This window comes from Vombatus ursinus, unplaced genomic scaffold, assembly GCF_900497805.2.
Source record: "Vombatus ursinus unplaced genomic scaffold, bare-nosed wombat genome assembly UNPS02011700.1, whole genome shotgun sequence".
Taxonomy (NCBI): Eukaryota; Metazoa; Chordata; class Mammalia; order Diprotodontia; family Vombatidae; genus Vombatus; species Vombatus ursinus.
Genome location: NW_020951478.1, coordinates 5,335,053 through 5,358,206, shown reverse-complemented (window position 1 = coordinate 5,358,206; position 23,154 = coordinate 5,335,053). Strand labels below are relative to the sequence as shown.

General features: G+C 37.6%; 1 protein-coding gene across 1 annotated transcript in view; it reads left to right on the top strand.

The window, feature by feature from the left end:
- The window catches only part of LOC114039223 (phosphatidylinositol 3,4,5-trisphosphate 3-phosphatase TPTE2-like), a 61,044-nt gene that overhangs the window by 31,843 nt on the left and 6,047 nt on the right, over nucleotides 1-23,154 (top strand). The window contains exons 13-14 of the mRNA XM_027856912.1: nucleotides 3,991-4,096; nucleotides 11,321-11,418. Coding sequence (XP_027712713.1) covers nucleotides 3,991-4,096; nucleotides 11,321-11,418 — 204 coding nt within the window. The remainder of the gene's footprint in view (nucleotides 1-3,990; nucleotides 4,097-11,320; nucleotides 11,419-23,154) is intronic.

Below are 23,154 nucleotides of genomic sequence, written 5' to 3'. Positions count from 1 at the left end.
GCACTATACCTTCAATCTGGGTGAGATAAGGAGATCTAAGGTAAAAATAACAACAACAATAAAGATCCCAAGCCTCTAAGCAGAATGCCCAGGGGCTAGAATTCTGCCTGTTGGGATTTGCTTTCTAGAATAGTCCATTCCTGGCATAATGGTACTAGGATTATTGCTATATAGCCAAATCAGTCAGTCAATCAACAAGAATTTTACTAAGAATTTACCTTTGGCTAAGCAATATGCTAACAAGTATTAGAGATACGAAGAAAGGCAATGTGCTGTGCCTTTAAAGAAGAAACAATCTACAGATATCTATGTACATACACATATATACAATGGAAATGGAAGACATTAGCATGGTTGAGGTGGGTGATAGAGAAGTTAAAGATCTGCAGAAAATGGATTTTAAGTTTAGCTTTAAAGGATTGCCAGGAAGCCACAAGGATGAAGTGAGAATGAAGAAAGTTCCAGGCCTGGGGAACAGTCTGTAGAATTTGGCAGAGTTGGAAAATTGTGCCATCATGTGTGAGTTACAGAAATCGGGCCAGTACTAGTAGCCAAATTATGAAGTGCATGTAGGGGAGTAAAGTATAAGAAGAGTAGGAAGGTGGGGGACCAGGTTGTGAAGGACTTTAAATTCCAAACAACGAATTTTATTGATCCTGGAGGTAATAGGAAGCCATTAAAATTTGTTGAGTAAGGGGGTGACATAGTCAGTCCTGAGCTTTAGGAAGTTCACTTTGACATCAGAGGGGAAGACGATGTGAGTGAAGAGAGACTTGAGTCAGGGAAAACAACCACCCGCCTATTGCAGCGGCCCAGGTATGAGATGAAGAGGGTCTGCATCCAAGTGACAGGTAGCCTTATGCTGGAGTCTGCTACTTAGAGCACCACTTTCTCAGTATCATCCACCATCTCAGTACCAAAGGCAGAAGCAGGGTGTACTAATGCTTGGGCTAATATTGAAAGCAATTACAGTCAGCCCTTCCACGTTGCCACTTTCCCCATTGCGGTTTTGATAGATTGTGGGCCAGCATAAGAATTTAAATGGGAATTTTGGGGGAGTTTTGTACAAGCCAAGGCCAGAAAACAACACAGAAAAAGCTTAGAAACTCAGAAGTGTACAAAATACATGTATAATATTGTATAGTATCAACATATTTTACCTTTTAATACCATGATAATATAGACTTCTTCTCTGAAACAAAAGGAAGGCCAAAAAATTTTATGGAGATTTTCCAGATCGTGGGGGCACTATGCCCCTAACTCTCATGATGTGGAAGGGATAATTGTAAATGGATTACTAGTGCTCCCTCACATGAGTGCTGGGAGCTCTGTGATTAAATAGATCCATGTATACTTATCAGTGGTAGAACAATCACTGGGGGTGAAAAGAGGAGTCAAGGAGCAAGAGAGAATGCTTAGCCATGCTGGACTGACAGAATGAAATCACAGTTAGGTTGGAACATTAGAAACACAGTAGATATGAGAAAGAATTTTGTTTATCCCTTTTTCCAAATTTTTAACTATATAGTTTTACATTCCTAAGATACCCTTCTCTTCTTTACCTAACCATCCCTTCTTTGAAGCTGTTTATCATTGTTGAATCCCAACTTATTACAGAGTCTGTTCTAAGAAAGAGACAAATGAGATTAGGGTGCGTGTGTCCAAAGTGAAATTTCTCTCAAACTGGCTTGACTCTTATTGCATGGAAGTTCAGTCTTACTAGAAAAATCTGAAACAAAAATCTACTACAGTGAGTGAGTGAAGGAAGGAAAGCCTTTATTACGCTTTTCACAAGAGAAGTGGGCACAACGCGAGCACTTTAGTAGCACGTGGGTGCTGGTTCAGTGGTACAATCAACTTTTTAAGCAGTTAGTAAGATCCATACTCCACCCACCAGGGCTAGTTCATCTGAGCTACACTCTTCCTGGACAGCCCATTGCATGTTCTTCCATGTTCTGTTAACTCCACCCACTTCATGGGTCCCATGATAAAAAATGGCGGCTATCTCCACCCTCAGGGTGTGTCAGTTAATATTTAATAAGCTTATTAAGCAAGTGCAGTGGAGAAAGGCCTTTGCCCTGTCCAGGCCCGTCCTTGAACCCTTCCTTGCAAGTGGTTTAGCCTCCAGGGTTCTTTCTTAAGGAACTAATTATTTACAGAACCTTTGGTACACTTTCTGATTGGTTGACGGACTATCCACAAGATCTTGGAATTTCTTATCCTGCTGTAGAAGCCTAACCCCCTAAAATCTTTCTTACAAGTCCAAAACTGGGCCCCCACCAATGAGGATAGGATCTAGACCCCAAAAAGGAAAAACTCTGGACTTTCCCACATGGCCAAATCTCTGGCGTTAGCCTGAGGCTATAATCTCATCAGTTTGGCCTTTTGTTATGCCTACACCCAATCTCCCAGTTCTGTTACCCTTAAACTAGCCTAGTCCTCCATTGTCTTTCCTTACTATGGCCCCCAGCCACTTCCCACCCTTAATCCTAGCTAGGCTTAATTCTCCTTTGGCATTCTCCAGGTCCCTGGCATTCTATTACCTCACAGTCCCGGCAGATTACTTGGCCACTCCTAGATCTCTCCCACAGTCTTTCTGTATATAAGGTCCATCTTGTCTTCATTAAGGTGCTCAGATTCTTACAACTTAACCAATAGCTCACTAATGTTCAGACTCCTTAAGAGTCTGCCCAATATGATGGATGTTCTAATAAACCTTGTCTTTGGCTGAAAGAAGGCTTGGATTGAATTCTTTTGGGCAGGACCCGCATGTTGTGATTTTGGGGTCCCAGCACCCCTAAACCTCAACACTTTTAAGGGGACCAGTTTAGAACTGGCTCAATTTGGGACTTGGGGATGCAGAGTTACATGCCTTTGAAGAGTAGGTGTTCGAAAGGGGTGCCAATCTATCACAATTGGTTAACATACTAGGAGATGGGATATATTAAAATAAGGTCTTAAGTATGTGACTTAGGTAGCTTCTTAAACAGGGGTTGATATCAACCACCACCAAAAGAAATATCACCCCCAGTCTTGGGAATCTGTGACACTCCAACCTGAGTAGGATAAAATCAGTTCAGGCCTGGATTTGGAGTTTGACCAAGATAAGATCTCATAATCATAATAATCTCATTATCAGAAATGTTCTTCTGAAGAACTTCCCCCACAATCTTTGATCATTTCAAAGTTTCAGCAAGCCTTAGCCATCATGAAATTAGTTGTGTATATACTTCCACGTTTCTTTTGATTTTGTATGGAACTATTTGACTAGCCTTTAAACCTAAATCACTCTGGCTTTCATTGAATGGCCAATAATAGCCCCAGTCCAAGCCTGTAAGTCTTATTGTTTAGAATGAGTATATTGATCAGAATGAGTGTAAATAACAATTGTTTTTTGTTCTGGCCAGAAACTCTGAGGGTCTTCCCCTCCAGATTGATATTATTGTAATGGTAAATTAGGCCATCTTTTGTCTCAATTCTTACCTAGTCTTTAGTCATTGAATGGGCATTGCCACAGACAAACTGAGGCCTGGGAAAGACTTTTAATTTAGAAATGCCAAGGCCATCCACTGCAACTTCAGCCCTCACCAGTCGTCTTGACTTAAGTCTTGTTAACTCGACTCCAATGACGCTGGAGGAAAGAGTGAGGCTGACAACTTTGTCCAACTCTGCCTCCCTTAAATCCAATTCATGGGTAAGTCAATACATCACCCTCATGATGAGAGAACAAAGGATGAACAACAACTACATATTACATGTATTTTTCCACTTAGGTTTATTCTTTCTTGTTATCTCTCCCATTGATCATAAACCTTTAAAAAGGCAAAGGCTATCTCCTTCCTTGTAGCTTCCCCTTGCCCTTATTAAAAATTTCAAGGTGTTTGCTCTATAAATCCTTGCTTACTAGGACATAAGTTACTTGTAGATAAACTGGGAATGGTTATTTTAGACTTTTTCTTCACTTACGTTGACCTGTCTCTTGTGTTACAGAGCAGATATGTTGAATATTTTGCCCTGGTAAAGAACAAGTACCATTGGGCTTTGCCTCAAAGTCAAACACTCAGGATAAAATCCATCACAATTTATTCAATTCAAGGTAAATGTGTTTAATATAATTGAAGGTTAGGAAAGAGAAAAATCTTATCATTTGAATTAGGTTACAAATATGTTCTATATCTATATACGTGTTCATGTATGTGTATATGTACATATGTAGCTAGTATACATAGCTAAATAAATATTAAGTAAAGAGCAGCTAGGTGGCACAGTGGATAGAGCACCAACCCTGGGGTTAGGAAGACCTGAGTTCAAATCCAGCCTGAAACATTTGACACTAGTTGTGTGACCCTGGGCAAGTCACTTATTGATTGCCTCATCAGAAAAAAAAAGCCTTCTAATTAGACTTTCCATCTCCATTATCTCTTCTCTTTAATTGGAACTCCTATACAGGGGAACCTGCACCCTCAAGGCCTTATGTGGCCTTCTAGGTCCTTGGGTATAGCATTTTGACTAAGTGCAAGTTTTACACAACAAATTGTGTACCCATTTTGACTTTATTTTGGTATACAGTGTAAGATTTTGGTCTATGCCTAGTTTCTGCCATACTCTTCCAGTTTTCCCAGCAGTTTTTGTCAAATAGTGAGTTCTTATTCCAGAAGCTGGGGTCTTTGGGTTTATCAAACAGTGGATTACTATAGTCATTGACTACTGTGTCTTGGGTACCTAACCTATACTACTGATCCACCACTCTATTTCTTAGCCAGTACCAAGTAGTTTTGATGATTGCTGCTTTATAATACAATTTAAGATCTGATATGGTTAGGCCACCTTCCCCTGCATTTCTTTTCATTAATTCCCTTGATATTCTGGACCTTTTGTTTTTCCAAATAAATCTTGTTATTATTTTTTCTAGCTCTATAAAATAATTTTTGGTAGCTTGATTGGTATAGCACTGAATAAGTAAATTAATTTAGGTAGAATCGCCATTTTTATGCATTAGCTCAGCCTACCCATGAGCAACTGATGTTTTTCCAATTATTTAGATCTGACCTTATTTGTGTGAAAAGTGTTTTATAGTTGTGTTCATATAGTTCCTGGGTTTGTTTTGGCAGGTAGACTCCTGAATATTTTATAATGTCTATAGTAACTTCAAATGGAATTTCTCTTTCTATCTCTTGCTATTGGGCTTTGTTAGTAATATATAGAAATGCTGATGATTTATATGAGTTTATTTTATATCCTGCAACTTTGCTAAAGATGTTTACTGTTTCAAGTAGTTTTTTACTTGATTCTCTAGGATTCTCTAAGTATATCATCATATCATCTGCAAACAGAGATAGCTTTGTTTCTTCTTTGCCTATTCTAATTCCTTCCATTTCTTTTTCTTCTCTTATTGCTAAGGTTAATGTTTCTAGTACTATATTGAATAACAGTAGTGATAAAGGACATCCTTGTTTTACCCCCAATCTTATTGGAAGTGCTTCCATTTTATACCCATTACATATAATGCTTGCTGATGGTTTTAGGTAGAGGCTACTTATCATTTTAAGGAAGGCTCCATTTATTGCTGTGTTCTCTAGTGTTTTTAATAAGAATGGGTGTTGTATTTTGTCAAAAGTTTTTTTCTGCATCTATTGAGATGATCATATGGTTTCTGTTAGTTTTGGTGTTGATATGATCAATTATGCTGATAGTTTTTCTAATATTGAACCAGTCCTGCATTTCTGGTATAAATCCTATCTGGTCATAGTGTATTATTCTTGTGATAAGTTGCTGTAATCTATTTGCTAATATTTTATTTAAAATTGTTGCATCTATATTCCACTAAGGAAATTGGTCTATAATTTTCTTTCTCTGTTTTGACTTTTCCCAGTTTAGGTATCAGTACCACATTTGTATCATAAAAAGAATTTGTTAGGACTCCTTCTTTGCCTATTTTCCCAAATAGTCTATATGGTATTGGAATTAATTGTTCTTTAAATGTCTGATAGAATTCACTTGTAAATCCATGTGGCCCTGGAGATTTTTTCCTAGGGAGTTCATTGATGGCTTGTTCAATTTCTTTTTCTGAGATGGGGTTATTTAAGTATTTTACTTCCTCTTCTGTTAATCTGGGCAATTTACGTTTTTGTACACATTCATCCTTTTCACTAAGACTGTCAAATGTATTGGTGTGCAGTTGGGCAAAATAGTTCCTAATTATTGTTTTAATTTCCTTTTCATTGGTGGTGAATTCACCCTTTTCATTTTTGATACTGGTAATTTGGTTTTCTTCTTTCTTTTTTTTTTTAAATCAAATTAACCAAAAATTTATCTATTTTATTGGTTTTTTCATAAAACCAGCTCTTAGTTTTATTTATTAGTTCAATAGTTTTCTAAATTTCAATTTTATTAATCTCTCCTTTGGTTTTCAGTATTTCTAATTTGGTATTTAATTGGAGATTTTTAATTTGTTCTTTTTCTAGCTTTTTTAAGTTACATGTTCAATTCACTAATTTCCTCTTTCTCTATTCTATTCATGTAAGTATTTAGAGATATAAAACTTCCCCTAAGAACCACTTTCACTGCATCCTATAAATTTTGGTATGTTTTCTCTTTATTGTCATTCTCTTGGATGAAGTTATTGATTGTTTCTATGATTTGTTGTTTGACCCACTCATTCTTTAGGATTAGATTATCCAATTAATTTTTAGGCTATCTTTCCATGGTCTTTTATTACATATATTATATATGTATATATATATTATATATAAAATATACATATAAATATAATATTTATTACATATAGTTTTTATTGCATATTAGTCTAAAAAGGCTGCATTTAATATTTCTGCCTTTCTGCATTGGATTGTGAGGTTTTTATGCCCTAGTACATGGTAAGTTTTTATGTAGGTGCCATGGACCACTGAGAAAAAGGTATATTTCTTTCTATCCTCATTCAACTTTCTCCAGAGGTGAAATCTCCTTTTAAGACTTTTTTTTTATTGTTTGTTTGTTTCTTTTGTCTAAACAGGATAGGTATAATTGGCATTCAATCCCTGTCTGGAAGTAAAAAGGAAGGGAAGAAAAAAGCATTTATATAGTATCTTCTACATTCCAGGCACTGTGCTAAGCACTTCACAAATATTATCTCATTTGATCCTCACAGCTCTATGATCTAGATGTTGTTATTATCCTCTTTTAACAATTGAGGAAACTGAGGCAAAAAGGTTAAGTGATTTGCCTGGGATCATCTAGCTATTAAGTATCTGAGACTGAATTTGAAGTAGTAGTGCTGACTTCAGGCTCAGCACTTTCTCCACCGTACAACCTAGCTGCCTCTAAAATGCTAGAGTAGGGGCGGAGCCAAGATGCCTGAGTGAAAGCAGGGACTCACCTGAGCTCTCCCCCAAACCCCTCCAAATACCTTTAAAAATGACTCTAAACAAATTCTAGGGCAGCAGAACCCACAAAAAGGCAGGGCAAAATAAATTTCCAGCCCAAGACAACTTAGAAGTTCAGCAGGAAAGGTCTGTTGCATCAGGGTGAGAGAGGAGTGCAGTTCAGCAGAGGATGCACTAGTGCAGATCTGACCTGACCCCAGCAAACCCAGAGCACGCCTCAGGGCAACTGAATCACTGGCAACAGTGGTGGTTTCCAGACTTCTCAACCCACAGATGCCAAAAACAACTTAGAAGGTCAGTAGAACAGGCCTGTTGGACCTGGGTGAGAGAAGAGTGCAGTCCAGCACAGGCTGTGCCAACACAGCCCCGGATCCAGTAAACCAGGAGCAGGCCTTGAGAGTGACTGAATCAGAGGCAGCAATGGAAGCAGCTGCTCCCAGAGTAGCCCACAGACAGGAAGGGGATCAAACAACTGGTCAGAAGGAGATTACAGGAGTCTCTTTGCTGGCATTGAGGCAGGATTCTGTTGCTTTGGCCATATCTGGATCTGGGTTGAAATCTTGGGTGGTAGTCCTGGGGCAAGCAGGAGCACTAGCAGAGCAGAGCTTATGGTAGCAGTGGAGTAGGGACCCTCCTCACAGTTCCAGGACAGAAAAGAGTGCTTGTGGTCACTCACAGACAAGAACAAAGGCCAAGAAAATAATAAATGCCTCTCTTTAGATCATACCACCTCGGAAGGACTGAAAAGTTACAGATCCCTAGAAATATCTCAGAAAACAGCTGCACAAACCCCCTGAAACTTGGGTCAGTGCACCCTCCACCCTGGAAGCAAAGACCTACTTTAACAAAGAGTAAAAAGTCAGCTAATAAGCTGGGAAAATCAGCAAACAACAGAAAAAAAAGCTGACTATAGAAAGCTCTATGTTGACAAGGAAAATCAAAACACACTCAGAAGACAACTAAGTCAAAGCTCCTACATCCAAAGCCTCCAAGAAAAATATGAATTGGTCTCAGGCCATAGAAGAACTCAAAAAGGTTTTTGAAAATCAAGGAAGGAGAGGTAGAGGGAAAATTGGGAAGAGAAATGAGAGTGATACAAGAAAATCATGAAAAACGAGCCAACAGCTTGGTAAAGGAGACACAAAAAAAATATTAAAGAAAATTAGACATTACAAAATAGACAAGGCCAAATGATAAAAGAGGTCCAAAAAATTAATGAGAAGAATGCCTTAAAAAGCAGAATTGGCCAAATGGAAAAGGAGATCCAAAGGCTCGCTGAAGAAAATAATTCCTTGAAAATTAGAATGGAGCAAATGGAAGCTAATGACTTTATGAAAAATTAAGAAACAATAAAACAAAACCAAAAGAAAGAAAAAAAATAAAAAATAACATGAAAAATCTTATTGGAAAAACAACCAACCTGGAAAATAGATCCAGGAGAGAGAATTTAAAAATTATCAGACTACCTGAAAGCCATGATCAAAAAAAGAGCCTAGACATCATCTTTCAAGAAATTATCAAGGAAAACTGCCCTAATATTCTAGAACTAGAGTATAAAATAGAAATTGAAAGAATCCACCAATCACCTCCCAGAAGAGATCCCAAAATGAAAACTGCCAGGAATATCCTAGCCAAATTCCAGAGTTCCCAGGTCAAGGAGAAAATACTGCAAGCAGCCAAAAAGAAACAACTCAAGTATGGTGGAGCCACAGTCAGGATAACATAAGATTTAGCAGCTTCTACATTAAAGAATTGGAGGACTTGCAGTATGATATTCTGGAGGGCAAAGGAGCTAGAATTACAACCAAGAATCACCTACCCAGCAAAACTGAGAATAATCCTTCAGGGGAAAAAATTGATATTCAATGTGATAGAGTTCTTTCAAGCATTCTTGATGAAAAGACCAGAGCTGAATAGAAAATTTTACTTTCAAATACAAGACTCAAGAGAAGTAAACAGGAAAGGGAAATCATAAGAGACTTAAACATAAGCTTAAACTTTAAACTGTTTACATTCCTTCATGGGAAAATGATATTTGTAACTCCTAAGACCTTTCTCATTATTAGGGTAGTTAGAAGGAGTATATGTAAACAGGGTGCAAGTGTGAGTTGAATGTGAAGGGATGATATTTAAAAAATAAAATTAAGGGGTGAGAGAGAGGAATGTACTGGGAGAAAGAGAAAGGGAGAGGTAGAATGGGGTAAATTATCTAACATAAAAGTGGTAAGAAAAAGCTTTTGCAGTGGAGGGGAAGATGAGGGAGGTGAGAGGGAGTGAGTGAACCTTACTGTTTTAAGAATTGGCTCAAAGAGAGAATAACATACACATTCAATTGGGTATAGAAATCTATCTTACTTAGTCTACAAGAAAGTAGGAGGAGAAAGGGATAAGACAAGGGTGGGGGGGTGATAGAAGGGAGGGCAAATTGGGGGAGGGGGTAGTCAGAAGCAAAATACTTTTGAGGAAGGACAGGGTGAAAGGAGAGAGAATAGAATAAATAGGAGGCATAGGATGGAGGGAAATACAAAAAAATTTTTTGAAGCAAGTTTCTCTGATAAAGGCCTCATTTCTCAAACATATAGAAAACTGAGTCAAATTTATAAAAGTAAGAGCCATTCCTCAATTAATAAATGACCAAAACATATGATCAGTTTTCAGATGAAGTAATCAAAGCTATCTATAGCATATGAACAAAACTCTGACTTAATATTAAATTAAATTATTAAATTTTAATTTGATTTAATTTAATTTAAAATTTAAAAATAAATTTAATTAATTAATTTGATTTAAATTTATATTTTAAATTAAAAATAAATTAAATTAAATATTAAATTAAATTAAAACAATTCTGAGGTACTACTTCATACCTATTAGATTGGCTAATAGGACAGAAAAGGTAAATGGCAAACATTGGAGAGGACTTGGGAAAAAATGAGGTTTTAATGCACCGTTGGTGGAGTTGTGAACGGATTCAATCATTCTGTAGAGCAATTTGGAACTATGCCCAAAAGGCTATAAAAGCATGCATATCCTTTGACCTAGCAATATCACTATTAGGTCTGTAATCCAAAAGAGATCTAAAAAAAAAAAAAAGGAAAAGGACCTATATGTAAAAAAAATATGGCAGCTCTTTCTTGGGGATAAAGAATTAGAAGTTGAGGGGATGTCTATCAATTGGGGAATGGCTGAATAAGTTGTGTTATGTGATTATGATGGAATATTATTGTACTACAAGAAATGATGAGCAAGATGCTCTCAGAAAAACCTGGAAAGACTTGCATGAGCTGACACAAAATAAAATGTACTGTGCTATACAGTAACAGCAATATTATAAGATGATCACTGTGAATGATGTAGCTATTCTCAGCAATACAATGATCCAAGACAACGCTGAAGGATTTATGATGAAAATGCCATCCATTCCCAGAGAAAGAACTGATGGTGTCTGAATACAGATTGAAGCATACTTTTTTTTACTTTATTTTTCTTGAGATTTTTTTTCTTGCCTGTGTTTTCTTTTACAACGTGACTATTATGAATATGCTTTGCATGACTACACATGTATAACCTATATAGAATTGCTTGCCTTCTCAGTGGGGAGGGAGGAAAGGAGAGAATTTGAAACTCAAAGTTTTAAAAATCAACGTTAAAAATTGTTTTTACACGTAACTGGGGAAAAATGAAATACTAAATAAAAGCTAAAAAAAATGCTAGAGGAGAAGAATTCTAAAATGCATCTTATTAATTCTATTTAATTAACAATGATGGAATAGAGAACCACCAAAATTAGCAAATATTAATACAATTTTGCTTGGAATAAGTTGCTTTTTTTCTCCTTTTTAAGCCACAAAATTAATTAGCAAGGAGGTTAAGTTTAACTCAACAAATATCTTCTTTGCCATAAACTGAACACAACTTTTATTTTTTTTCCTCTTTAGGAGTTGGAAAAGGTAATGGAAAAGATCTGAAAATAGTATTAGTTATGAGGAAGAAGATTATTTACACCTGTTTCTCTTCATCTTTAAAGAACTGTCAGGTAGGTTGTTGTTTATAAATAATTTTACTTTAAAACTTAATAACCATCTCAACAGATACCAAAAAATGAAATAACCAACCAAAATTGGGACTAAAACATTATATTAGTCCATGGACAATACTGCCTTATTTCAATGGATCAATAATGCACCAATGTAGGCATTCCCTCCACTAGTAGAGATCACAATCATCCATACTTTCTCTTATGTGTCGTTCTTATCTGTCCTCTCATCAATCCTCTATTTAATATCCACTAAGTGCCCTAGAGAATTCCATTGAGGTGGCTTAATATTATGTGGATACCAGTCAGTCAGTGAATAAATATTTATTAAGCACCAAATATGTGCCAGGCAAAGAAAGGCAAAAGACAGTTTCTGCCCTCAAAGAGCTCACAATTTAATGGGGGGAGGATATGACAACATGCAAACAATTAAATATACAAACAATACATACATACATACATATATACATATAAAAATAATCAACAGAGAGAAAGCACTAGAATTAAGATGAATTGGTAACAGCTTCCTATAGAAAGCTGTATTTTAACTAGGACTTGAAGGAAGCTAAGGAGTGAGGTTTGAGATATAAGAAAAATGGAAAGGAGGAAATTAGGTTATGTAGGGCTTTGAACACCAAAGAAGGGGTTTTATATTTTATCCTAAAGGTGATAGGGAGCCACTAGAATTTGTTTAGCAAAGCAATGACATCTTGGACCTGTGCTTTGGGAAAATCACTTTAGTGGCTTATCGGAAGATAAACTAGAGTTGAGAGAGACTTGTGCCAGGCAGACCTAGCAGCAGCTATTGTAATGTTCCAGGCATGAGGAGATGAGGGCCTGCTTCATGGTGGCAGCACTATTAGAAGAGAGAAAGAAGCATATTCACAAGATATTATGAAGGTGAAATAGACAGACCTTGGGACCAGATTGGATATAGGGGGTGAGAGATAGTGAGAAGTGGATGATGACACCTATGTTGCATGCCAAGGGAACTAGAAGGATGATGGTACCCTTGATAGCAGTGGGGAAGTTTGGAAGGGGAGGTGGGGCAGGGGGAAAGATAAAAGAATTCAGTTTTGGGCTCGTTGAGTTTAAGATGTCTTCATGACATCCAGTCCAAGGATCTAATAGGTAGTTGGAGAAATCTGTCCTGCTATATATTCTCTCTCAGTGATATATTAGTTCCCATTAGTTAAACTATCATCTCTGTGCAAACGACTCACAGATCTATACATTTATATATCCAGGCCCAGTTTCTTCTTTTACCCTTAGTTTTATATCAACTATTGCACATTTCAAATTGGATGTCCCAGAGATGTCTCAGAATAAATATTTTTACAACTAAACTCTTTATCTTTCATTGACTCATGCCTGCAAACTCCGTGCTCTTCAAACTTTTACCTATTTCTGTTAAAGATGCCACCATCCTTCTAGTTTCCCAAGTCCATAACCTTGGAGTTAGCCTGTACTACTCATTCTCCTTCACCTCACATATCCAATAATTTTCCAAATCTTGCTCTTCTACCTCCAAAACATCTAACACATCTGACTCCTCTTTACTCACCCAGTTATGATCTTAGATTAGGCCCTCATCACTTCTCATCTGTAATATTCTAACACCTCTGTAACTCATCTCACCAATTCAACTCTTTCCATTACGATCCAACCTACACACTATTATCCAAGTGATTTTCCTTAAACACAGATCTAACCATGTGACTCCTCTATTCAGTCAACTGGAACGGCCCTCAACTGTTTCTAGAATAAAAGTAAACTCTTTTGTTTAGCTTTTATAACCCTTCCTAGCCTATTTTTTAAAATTCAATTTTATTTTATTAGTTCCCAATTCTTTCCCTTCCCCCATCTCACTCCCCAACCCACTGAGAAACCAAGAAAAATAGAATCCATTGCAAATATGTATAGTCATGCAAAACAAATTTCTACATTAGCCATCTTCCTCCCAAAAAAGGCAAGAAAAAGAAAGAGATAGAAGAAAATATGCTTTAATCTTCACCCTCAGTTTATTAGTTCTTTATCTAGAGGTAGAAAAAGGCATGTTTCATAATGAGTCCTAGGAATTATGGTTGAATATCATATTGATGAGTTACAAAGCCTTTCACAGTTGATTATCTTTATAATATTGCTGTAATTATATAAATTATTTTTCCGGTTCTGTTCACTTCACTCTATATCAGTTCATACAGGTCTTCCCAGGTTTTTAATGAAACCATTCCCTTCATCATTTCTTTTTTTTTTTAATTTTTTAAAATATTTTTACTTTGAACACGTGTTTTTAAAACTTTGGGTTACAAATTTTCTCCCTCCCTCCCAACCCACCCTCATTGAAAAGGCAAGCATCTCGGTACAGGTTATAGATGTGTAGTCATGCAAAACACTTCCATAGTAGTCCTGTTGTGAAAAACTAAGTGTATTTCCCTTCATCCTATCCTACCCCCCATTTATTCTATTCTCTCTTTTGACCCTGTCCCTCCTCAGAAGTGTTTGCTTTTGATTATCCCCTCCCCCAATCTGCCCTCTCCTCTACCAACCCCTTACTCTCTTGTCCTCTTTCCCCCTTATTCTCCCGTAGGGTAAGATAGATTTCCGTGCCCTACTGTGTATGTTATACCCTCCTTAAACCAAATCCTATGAGAATAAGATTCACTCATTCCCTCTCACCTCCCTCCATTTTCCCTCCACTGTTAAAGCCTTTTCTTGTCTGTTTCATGTGATATATTTTACCTCATTCTACTTCTCCCTTTCTCCTTCTCCCAGTATAATCCTCTCTCACCCCTTACTTTTATTTTCCAGATATCACCCATTCATCTTCAACTCATCCTGTGCCCTCTATCTATCTATACATACATATAATTTTTTCCCCTCCCATTACCCTAATACTGACAAAGGACTCATGAGTTACAAATATCATCTTTTCCTGCAGGAATGTAAACAGTTCAACCTTAATAAATCTCTTATGATTTCTCTTTCCTGTTTACCTCTTTCATGTTTCACTTGAGTCTTGTATTTGAAGGTCAAGTTTTTTATTCAGCTCTGGTCTTTTCCACAGGAATGCTTGAAAGTCCCCTATTTCATTGAATGACCATTTTTTACCCTGAAGGATTATACTCAGTTTTGCTGGGTAGGTGATTCTAGGTTGTAGTCCTAACTCCTTTGCCCTGCAGAATATCATACTCCAAGCCCTCTGGATACAATGTAGAAGCTGCCAAATCTTGGGTTATCCTGATTATGTTTCCACAGTACTTGAATTGTTTCCTTCTGGCTGCTTGCAATATCTTCTCCTTCATCTGGGAATTCTGGAATTTGGCTACAACATTCCTAGGAGTTTTCCTTTGGGGATCTCTTTGAGGAGGAGATCGGTGGATTTTTTCAATTTCTATTTTGCCCTCTGGTTCCAAAATATCAGGACAGTTTTCCTTGATAATTTCTTGAAAGATGATGTCTAGGGTCTTTTTTTGATCATGGTTTTCAGATAGTCCAATAATTTTTAAATTATCTCTCCTGGATCTATTTTCCAGGTCAGTTGTTTTTCCAATGAGATATTTCACATTGTTTTCTAATTTTTCATTCTTTTGGATTTGTTTTACAGTGTCTTGATTTCTCATAAAGTCATTAGCTTCCAATTACTCTATTCTAATTTTTAAGGAAGCATTTTCTTCAGTAAGCTTTTGGATTTCCTTTTCCATTTGGCCAATTTTGCTTTTTAGGGCATTCTTCTCCTCATTGACTTTTTGGACCTCTTTTGCCATTTGGGTTAGGCTATTTTTTAAGGTGTTATTTTCATCAGTATTTTTTTGGGTCTCCTTTAGCAAGCTGTTGAGTTGTTTTTCATGATTTTCTTGCATCACTTTCAGTTTTTCTTCTACTTCTCTTACTTGCTTCTCAAAATTCCTTTTGAGCAGATTGATTCATGTTTTTCTTGGAGGCTTTAGGTGTAGGAGCTTTGGCTTTGTTGTCTTCTTCTGGTTATATGATTTGCTCTTCTTTGTCACCAAAGTAAGATAATATAGTCTGACTCTTTTTGCACTGCTTACTCATGATCTCAGCCAATTACTTGAGTTATAGACTCTTTGTTAAGGTAGGAGTCTGTTTCCAGTGTGGAGAATGTACTGTCCCAAGCTTCAGGGGTTTTGCACAGCTGTTTTCAGAGATACTTCTAGGAACCTGTAAATTTTCAGTTCTTCCAAGGTGCTATGATCAAGGATAAGGTGTCCTTTCCTGGCCTGTGCTCTGGTCTATGAGTACTCTTTTCTGTCTTGGAACTGTGAGGTGGGTTTCCTCTCCACAGCCACTACAAGCTCCACCGCACCAGTGCTCCTCCTCACCTCAAGACCACCACCCAGAACTGTGACCCAGATCCAAGCACCGCAAAGCAAGAGAATCCTGCACCAGCAGAAAGATCCCTGCAATCCCCCTCTGATCAACAACTCGATTCCCCCTCAGTCTGTGGGCCAGAAACTCAGGAAGCAGCTGCCACCCTAAGGAATGGGACTGGGACCCTGTGCTCCTCTCTCACCACTGTAGAAACAGATTTTTCCCACTGACCTTCTAAGTTGTCTTTGGCATTCATGGGTTGAGAAGTCTGGAAACCACCATAGCTGCTCGCGATTCAGTCCTTTGAGGCCTGCTCCAGGGCCACTGCGGCCTGTGCGCCCACACCAAACTGTATCCTCTCCCAGCCCAGCGTGATATACCTTTCTGATCAACCATCCAGGCTGTCTTGGGCTGGAAATCTGTTTCACTCTGTCTTTTTGTGGGTTCTGCTGCTTTAGAATTTGTTTAGAGACATTTTTTACAGGTATTTGGAGGGCTTTGGGGGAGATCTCAAGCAAGTCACTGCTTTTACTCTGCCATCTTGGCTCCGCCCCCCCTTCATCATTTCTTAATGATGCACAATAATGTCCCATCATACTCATGTAACACAACTTGCTTGGGGATTCCCCAATTGATGGGCATCCCTCAGTTTCCAATTCTTTGCCATCACAAAAAGAGCTGCTATATTTTTATACATACAGGTTCTTTTTCTTTGTTTGATCTCCTTGGAGTATAGACGTAGTAGCATGATCACTGAGTCAAAATGTATATATATTTTAATAGCTTTTGGGGCATAATTCCAAATTACTTTCCAGAATGTTTGGACTAGTTCACAGCTCTACCAACAATACCCTAGTGTATCTATTTTTCCAAATCTCCTCCAGCATTTGTCATTTTTCTTTTCTGCCATCTTAGCCAATCTTATGGGCATGAGGTAGTACCTCAGAATTGTTTTAATGTGCATTTATTTAACTATCAGTGATTTTGAACATTTTTTTAAATATGGCTATTTATAGCTTGGATTTCTTCCTCTGAAAACTACCTTTTAATATCCCATTTATCACCTGGGGAATGGTTCTTATTCTTCTAAGTCTGATTTAGTTCCCTATATGTTTTGGAAATGAAACCTTTATCAGAAAAACTAGCTGCAAAGGTTTTCCCCTGGTTTCCTACCTTCTAATTTTAGTTGCATTGGTTTTATTTGTGCAAAAACTTTTAAAATTTATATAACCAAAATTATCCTTTTTAACTCCTGTGAACATTCTTATCTCTTCTTTGGTCATGAACTTTCCCCCCATCCATAGATTTGACAGATAATTTCTTCCATGCGCCAATAATTTGCTTATGATATTGCCCTTTATGTCTAAATCATGTACCCATTTTGAAGTTTATCTTTGTGTGTTGTGTGAGGTGTTTGGCCTATGCCTGGTTTCTTCCATATTACTTTCCAGTTTTCCCATTTTTTTTTTATCAAAGAGTAAATTCTTGCCTTGGTAGCTGGGATCTTTGGGTTTATCAAACACTAGGCTACTGTACTCATTTGGTTTTAGTGAGTGTGTACCTAATGTGTTCTGCTAATCAACCTGTCTCTTACCCAGTACCAAATTGTTTTCTCTATTACAGCTTTGTAGTATAGATTGAGATATGCTAGTCTCCCTTCCTTCCCATTTTTTAATTGATTCTCTTGATATTCTTAAATTTTTGTTCCTTATTTTATTATTTTTTCTAGTTCTATAAAGTAATTCTTCAGTAATTTGATTGGTATGACATTAAACATGTAAATTAATTTAGATAGCATTGTCATTTTTATTATATTGGTTTAGCACACTCATAACCAATTAATATTTCTCCAGTTATTTAGAAGTACAGCTAGGTGTCTTAGCAGATAGAGTGCTAGACTTGAAGTCAGGAAGACTCATCTTCCTGAGTTCAAATCTGGCCTCAGACACTTACTTGCTGTGTGACACTGGGCAAATCACTTAACCCTATTTGCCTCCGTTTTCCCATCTGTAAAATAAGCTGGAAAAGGAAATGGCGAGCCACTCCAGTATCTTTGCCAAGAAAACCCCAAATGGGGTCACAAAGACTTGGACTTGACTAAAATGAGTCAACAAGTTATTTAAATCTGTCTTTATTTATGTAAGGAGGATTTTGTAATCATGTTCATATAGCTCTTGTGTGTGTGTGTTGACAGATAGACTCCCAAATATTTAATACTATCTACAATTATTTAAACGGAATTTCTTTTTCAATCTTTCCTGCTGTGCTTTCTTGGTAACATATAGAAATGTTGATGCTTTGTGTGGGTTTATTTTACATCCTGCAACTTTGCTGACGATGTTAATTGTTTTAATTAGTTTTTTAGTAGACTCTCTAGTGTTTTCTAAGTAAAGCATCATATCATTTGCAAAAAGTGATAGTTCTGTTTTCTCATTGCCTATGTATATTCTTTCAGTTTCTTTTTCTATTCTTATTACTATAGCTAACATTTCTAGCACGACATTGGATAGTAATGGTAAATGGACACTTTGTTCACCCTTCATCTTACTAGAAAGACATTTAGCTTACCCTTATTAAGATAATACTCTCTTAGATAGATACTGCTTATCATTTTAAGGAAAGCTTCATTTATTCCTTTGCTTTTCTGTGTTTTTAATAGGAATATGTGTTGTATTTTTCAAAATTTTTTTCTGAAATCATTGAAATAATCATATGGTTTTTGTTGTTAATGTGGTCAATTATGCTTATAGTTTTCCTAATATTAAACCAGCCCTGAATTCCTGGCATAAATCCAGCCTGGTCACAATATATATATGCTAGTATTTTAGTTAAAGTTTTTGCATCAACATTCATTAGGGAAATTCAAATATAGTTTTCTTTTTCTGTTTTGACTCTCCACGGTTTAGGTATCAAGACTATATTTGTGACATAGAATTTGTTAGGACTCCTTTAGCTATTTTTTCAAAAAGTTTATATAATATTAGTATTAATTACTCTTAAATGTTTGGTAGAATTTGCTTGCAAATTCATCTGGTTAAGATTTTTTTTTCTTATGGAGTTCAAGCTACATATAGGATAAATAGGAGGCAATTAACAGAGGGAAGGCACTAGAATTAAGAGGGGTTGAGAAAGGCTTCTAGAAGTCTTTCTAGAAAGCTTCTGGAAAGGATTTTATTTGGAACTTAGAGGAAGCTAAGGAGGTGAGTAGGTAGAGTGGACATGAAGAATGAAGGACAGAGAAAATGCCAGGAACTGAGAGATGGAGTGTCTTATTCATGGAACTGCCAGGAGGCCAGCATCACTAGATCAGAGTATATGTTGAGCAGTAAGGTATCAGAAGACTGGAGAGGTAGGAGGGGGCTAAGCTGTGAAGGACTTTGAATACCAGAACATTTTGTATTTGATCTTGGAAGCAATAAGGAGCCGCTAAAGTTTGAGTAGGGACATGTCATGGTCAGACTTATGCTTTAGGAAAATCATTTTGTAGCTAAATGAAGTATGGATTAAAGCAGGGAGAGACTTGAGGCAGGCCCACCCATCAGCAGGCTATTACAATCTTCCAGGCACAAGGTGACGAGGGCCTACACTAAAGTGGTGGCGGTGTAAGAAGAGAAGGGGGTGCATTTGAGAAATGTTGCAAAGGCAAAATCAACAGGCCTTAGCAACAGGTTGGATATGGTGGGGGTGGGAGGGATAGTGAGAAGTCCAGGATGACTCCTAGGCCGCCAGCCTGAGGGACTGGGAGGACAGTGTTGCCCTCTACAGTAATAGGAAAGGTAGAAGGGGAGCAGAGTTCAGGGGGAAAGATAATGAGTGCTATTTTGGACATGTTGCATTTAAGATGTCTACTGGACATGCAATTTGAGATGTCTGAAAGGCAATTGGAGATTGGAAAGAAGTAAGAGGAGGATAAGTAGATTTGAGAATCAATAGCATGTTGTTGTTGTTCAGTTATTCAGTCACGTCTGCAAGGACTCAAGATGAAATTCAATTATTTCAGTTCTATCTACCTCATTTCACCTTGCTAGTAATCTCCAGATAGGTCCCCTTTCTTCTCTTTTGTCAAGGGTACCACTATCTTCCCTATTACTCAGGCTTGCAACCTCATCCTTTACTCCCTCTCATTTACTCCAAATATCCAATATTTTTCCAAATACTGTCATTTCTACCTTCATAACATTTCTCTTATATGTTTCTTTCTCTCCACTCACACAGCCACCACCTTGGTGTAGGCTTTCATCACTTCAAGCCAAGAATTATTACAGTTGCTTGATTGGTTTTCCTGCCTTAGGTCTTTCTCCTCCTCAGTCACTCAGTCAGCTGCCAGAGAAAAAGATGGAGACAGAGAGACAGAGGAAAAGGGAGGGGGATAAAAGGAGGGAAGGACAACTTCAGCACATGTCTCTATAGTTGCGTTCCCTCATCAATATCATATCATGCTCCCACATCAGTTTTTTTCTTTTGATGCTTTGTTTCCAAAGTTGCCCTCCAAATTTTTCTTTCTGTCCAACTTGTATACACCCCACAGCAATACCTTGCTGTCCAAGGTATTCTCAAAAGTCTTCTGCAGCACAACAATTCAAAAATGTCAATTCTGTAGCTCTCAGTTTTGCTTATAGTCCATCTCTCACAAACATACATTGCTACCGGAAAAACTATATAGACCTTTGTTGGCAAGATAATGCCTCTACTTTTTAGTATACTGTCCAGACTCACCATAGCTTTCCTTCCAAGGAGGATGCATCTTTTAACTTCACAGCTATAGTCTCCCTCTGCAGTGATCTTTGAGCCCAAGAATATAAAATCTGACACTTGCTTCCATTTCTTCTCCCTCTATTTGCCAGAAAGTGATGGGACCAGTTGCCAAGATCTTAGGATTTTTTTTTTAATGTTAAGTTTCAAGCCAGCTTTTATACTCTCCTCTTTCACCCTCATCAAGAAGCTTCTTTATTCCTTTTCACTTTCTACCATCAGAGCGGTATCATTTGCATATCTGAGATTGTTGCCATTTTTTCCCAGCAACCTTAATTCTGGTTTTTGATTTATCCAGCCTTCCATGGAGATGGTATTTAAATCAATGGGAGCTGATGAGATCACTAAGTGAAGTAGTATATACAGAGAGAAGAGATGAGGGTTTAGGAGTAAACCCTGAGGAACACTTATAGTTAGAGGGCATAATCTGCCAGGAGGATCCAGTCAAGGAGACAGAGAAGGAGCAGTCAGGTAGAAGGAGAACCAAGAAAGAGTGGTGTCCCAAAAACCTAGAGAGAAAAGAATATCAAGGAGAAGAGAGTGATTGGCAGCGTCAAAGGCTGCAGAGAGGTCAGAGAGAATGAGGATAGAGAAAAGGCCATTGGATTTAGCAACTAAGAGACCATTAGTAATTTTGGAGGGAGCAATTTCAGTGGAATGATAATTTCAGGAGCCAGATTGTAAGGAGTTGAGAAGAGAGTGGGAGGAGAAAAAGTGGAGGTACCTATTGTAGATGGTCTTTTCAAGGAGTTTAGCTACAAAGGACAGAAGAGATAAAGAATGATATCTAGCAGGGATAGAAGGAACAAGTGAGGGTTTTTTCAGGATGGGAGAGACATGGATATATTTGTAGGCAGAAGGAAATGAGCCAGTAGACAGGAAGAGATTGAAAATAAGTGATATGGTAGGCATGACAGAGGAGGCAATCTATTGGAGACAAGATGGAATGAATTCACTTGAATAAATTGAGTGTTTAGCTTTGGTAAGAGGTAAGGGGTAAGGAGTAAGGCCATTTCATCATGTGAGACGGGTGAAGACATTTATCATTTCATGCCTGGATTATAGCAATAGCTTCCTACCTGGTCTCCCTGCTTCCTATCTTTTCCTGTTCTAAACCATTCTATACAGGGCTTCTAGTATTTCCTAAAACAAAGGTTTTGTTATGTTGTTGTGTTTGTTGCCTAAGAATACACAGTTCCATGGAATAAAAAAAGTTCTTTTACTTGCCTTTGAGGCCATACATAGTTAGGCTGTACCCTACCTTATTTCCAAATACCCCCTAAATTTTTATTTCTATCCTATCCCCAACGTGAATCCCTAGCTCTAAACAATCTGAATTTGATGGGCTCAGAATATATTTATTAGCAAGTATTTAATGAGGGAATTTATATTTGGGCCTAGACTGATCCAGATGACTCCTGACGTACCTTTGAACTCAGATTCTGTGATATGAGTAAGGCACTGGGCTTAGTGTGCAAAGGGAAAACATATAAGAATAAGATAGAGCCCCTGCCCTCAGAGAACTCTAGAAGACAGGCAGCATAATGTTGTAGAAAGAGCAATGGACTTGAGTCTAAACCCCTAAATTCAAATCCCAACCTTGATGTCTACTAGCCTGCTTAGTCAAATTATTTTACTGTCTCTCCTTTCACACCTCCAGCCCTCATTTTCTTCACCTAAAATGGCAGGGTTGGACCTCCATTTGAGCAGAACATATTGTACATGCAAGGGAATACTATGAAATAAGCCTAGAAAATCAGTTTGTAGCCAGATGATGGAGTGATAGGATGTGGCTTTCAAATGCCACACTAAAGAGAATATGCCTTGGGGCAGCTAGCTGGTGCAGTAGATAGAGCTCCGGCCTTGGGGTCAGGAGGACTTGAATTCAAATCCAACCTCAAACACTCGACACTTACTAGCTGTGTGACTCTGGGCAAGTCACTTAATCTCAACTGCCTCACCAAAAAAAAGAAAAAAAAAAGGATATGCCTTATTCAATATGCAGCAAAGAGAGACAGTGGCAGTTCTGGAGGAGTGACATGATGTAATAAAAGCAAGACATATCAAAGGTCAATGGTCAAAGATTTGAATTATGATTACAGATCAGGAAGACTCAGATAGGAGTCTATTACAATAATCCAGGTGACAGGTGATATGAACCTGAACTAGAGTGATAACAGTGGGACCAGAAAAAAATGAGATGCATACAGGAGACATTTCGTAAGTAGAATTAACAAGATTAGGCAAGAGATGGAATTTAGAGGGAGAGGGAAGAATAAAAAAATTACTCTTAAATTTTGAACCAAGATGTCAAAATGTGAATGAACTGAGAAATGAAAATTATTTATTAAACATATACTATATCTCAGGCATTGTGCTATATACTGGAGATGCAAATACAAAAAGACATGCCCTACCCTCAAGAATCTTACATTCTAATAAGGGAATGGAGGCCAGGGAGGGCTGTTTTGAACTAGGAAATGGCAGGGATGGGTAGTGAAGCCATAGGGTAGTTAATTTACATGTCCTTTCCAGGAATGGGCATGTTGAATTCATTACTATTCCCAGAGCTAAAAGTAAAAAGTTGAGAGAGGGGCAAGAGAATGAGGACAGTCACATGAACAGCAGCATGATGGGTCTAGGTCAGAGTAG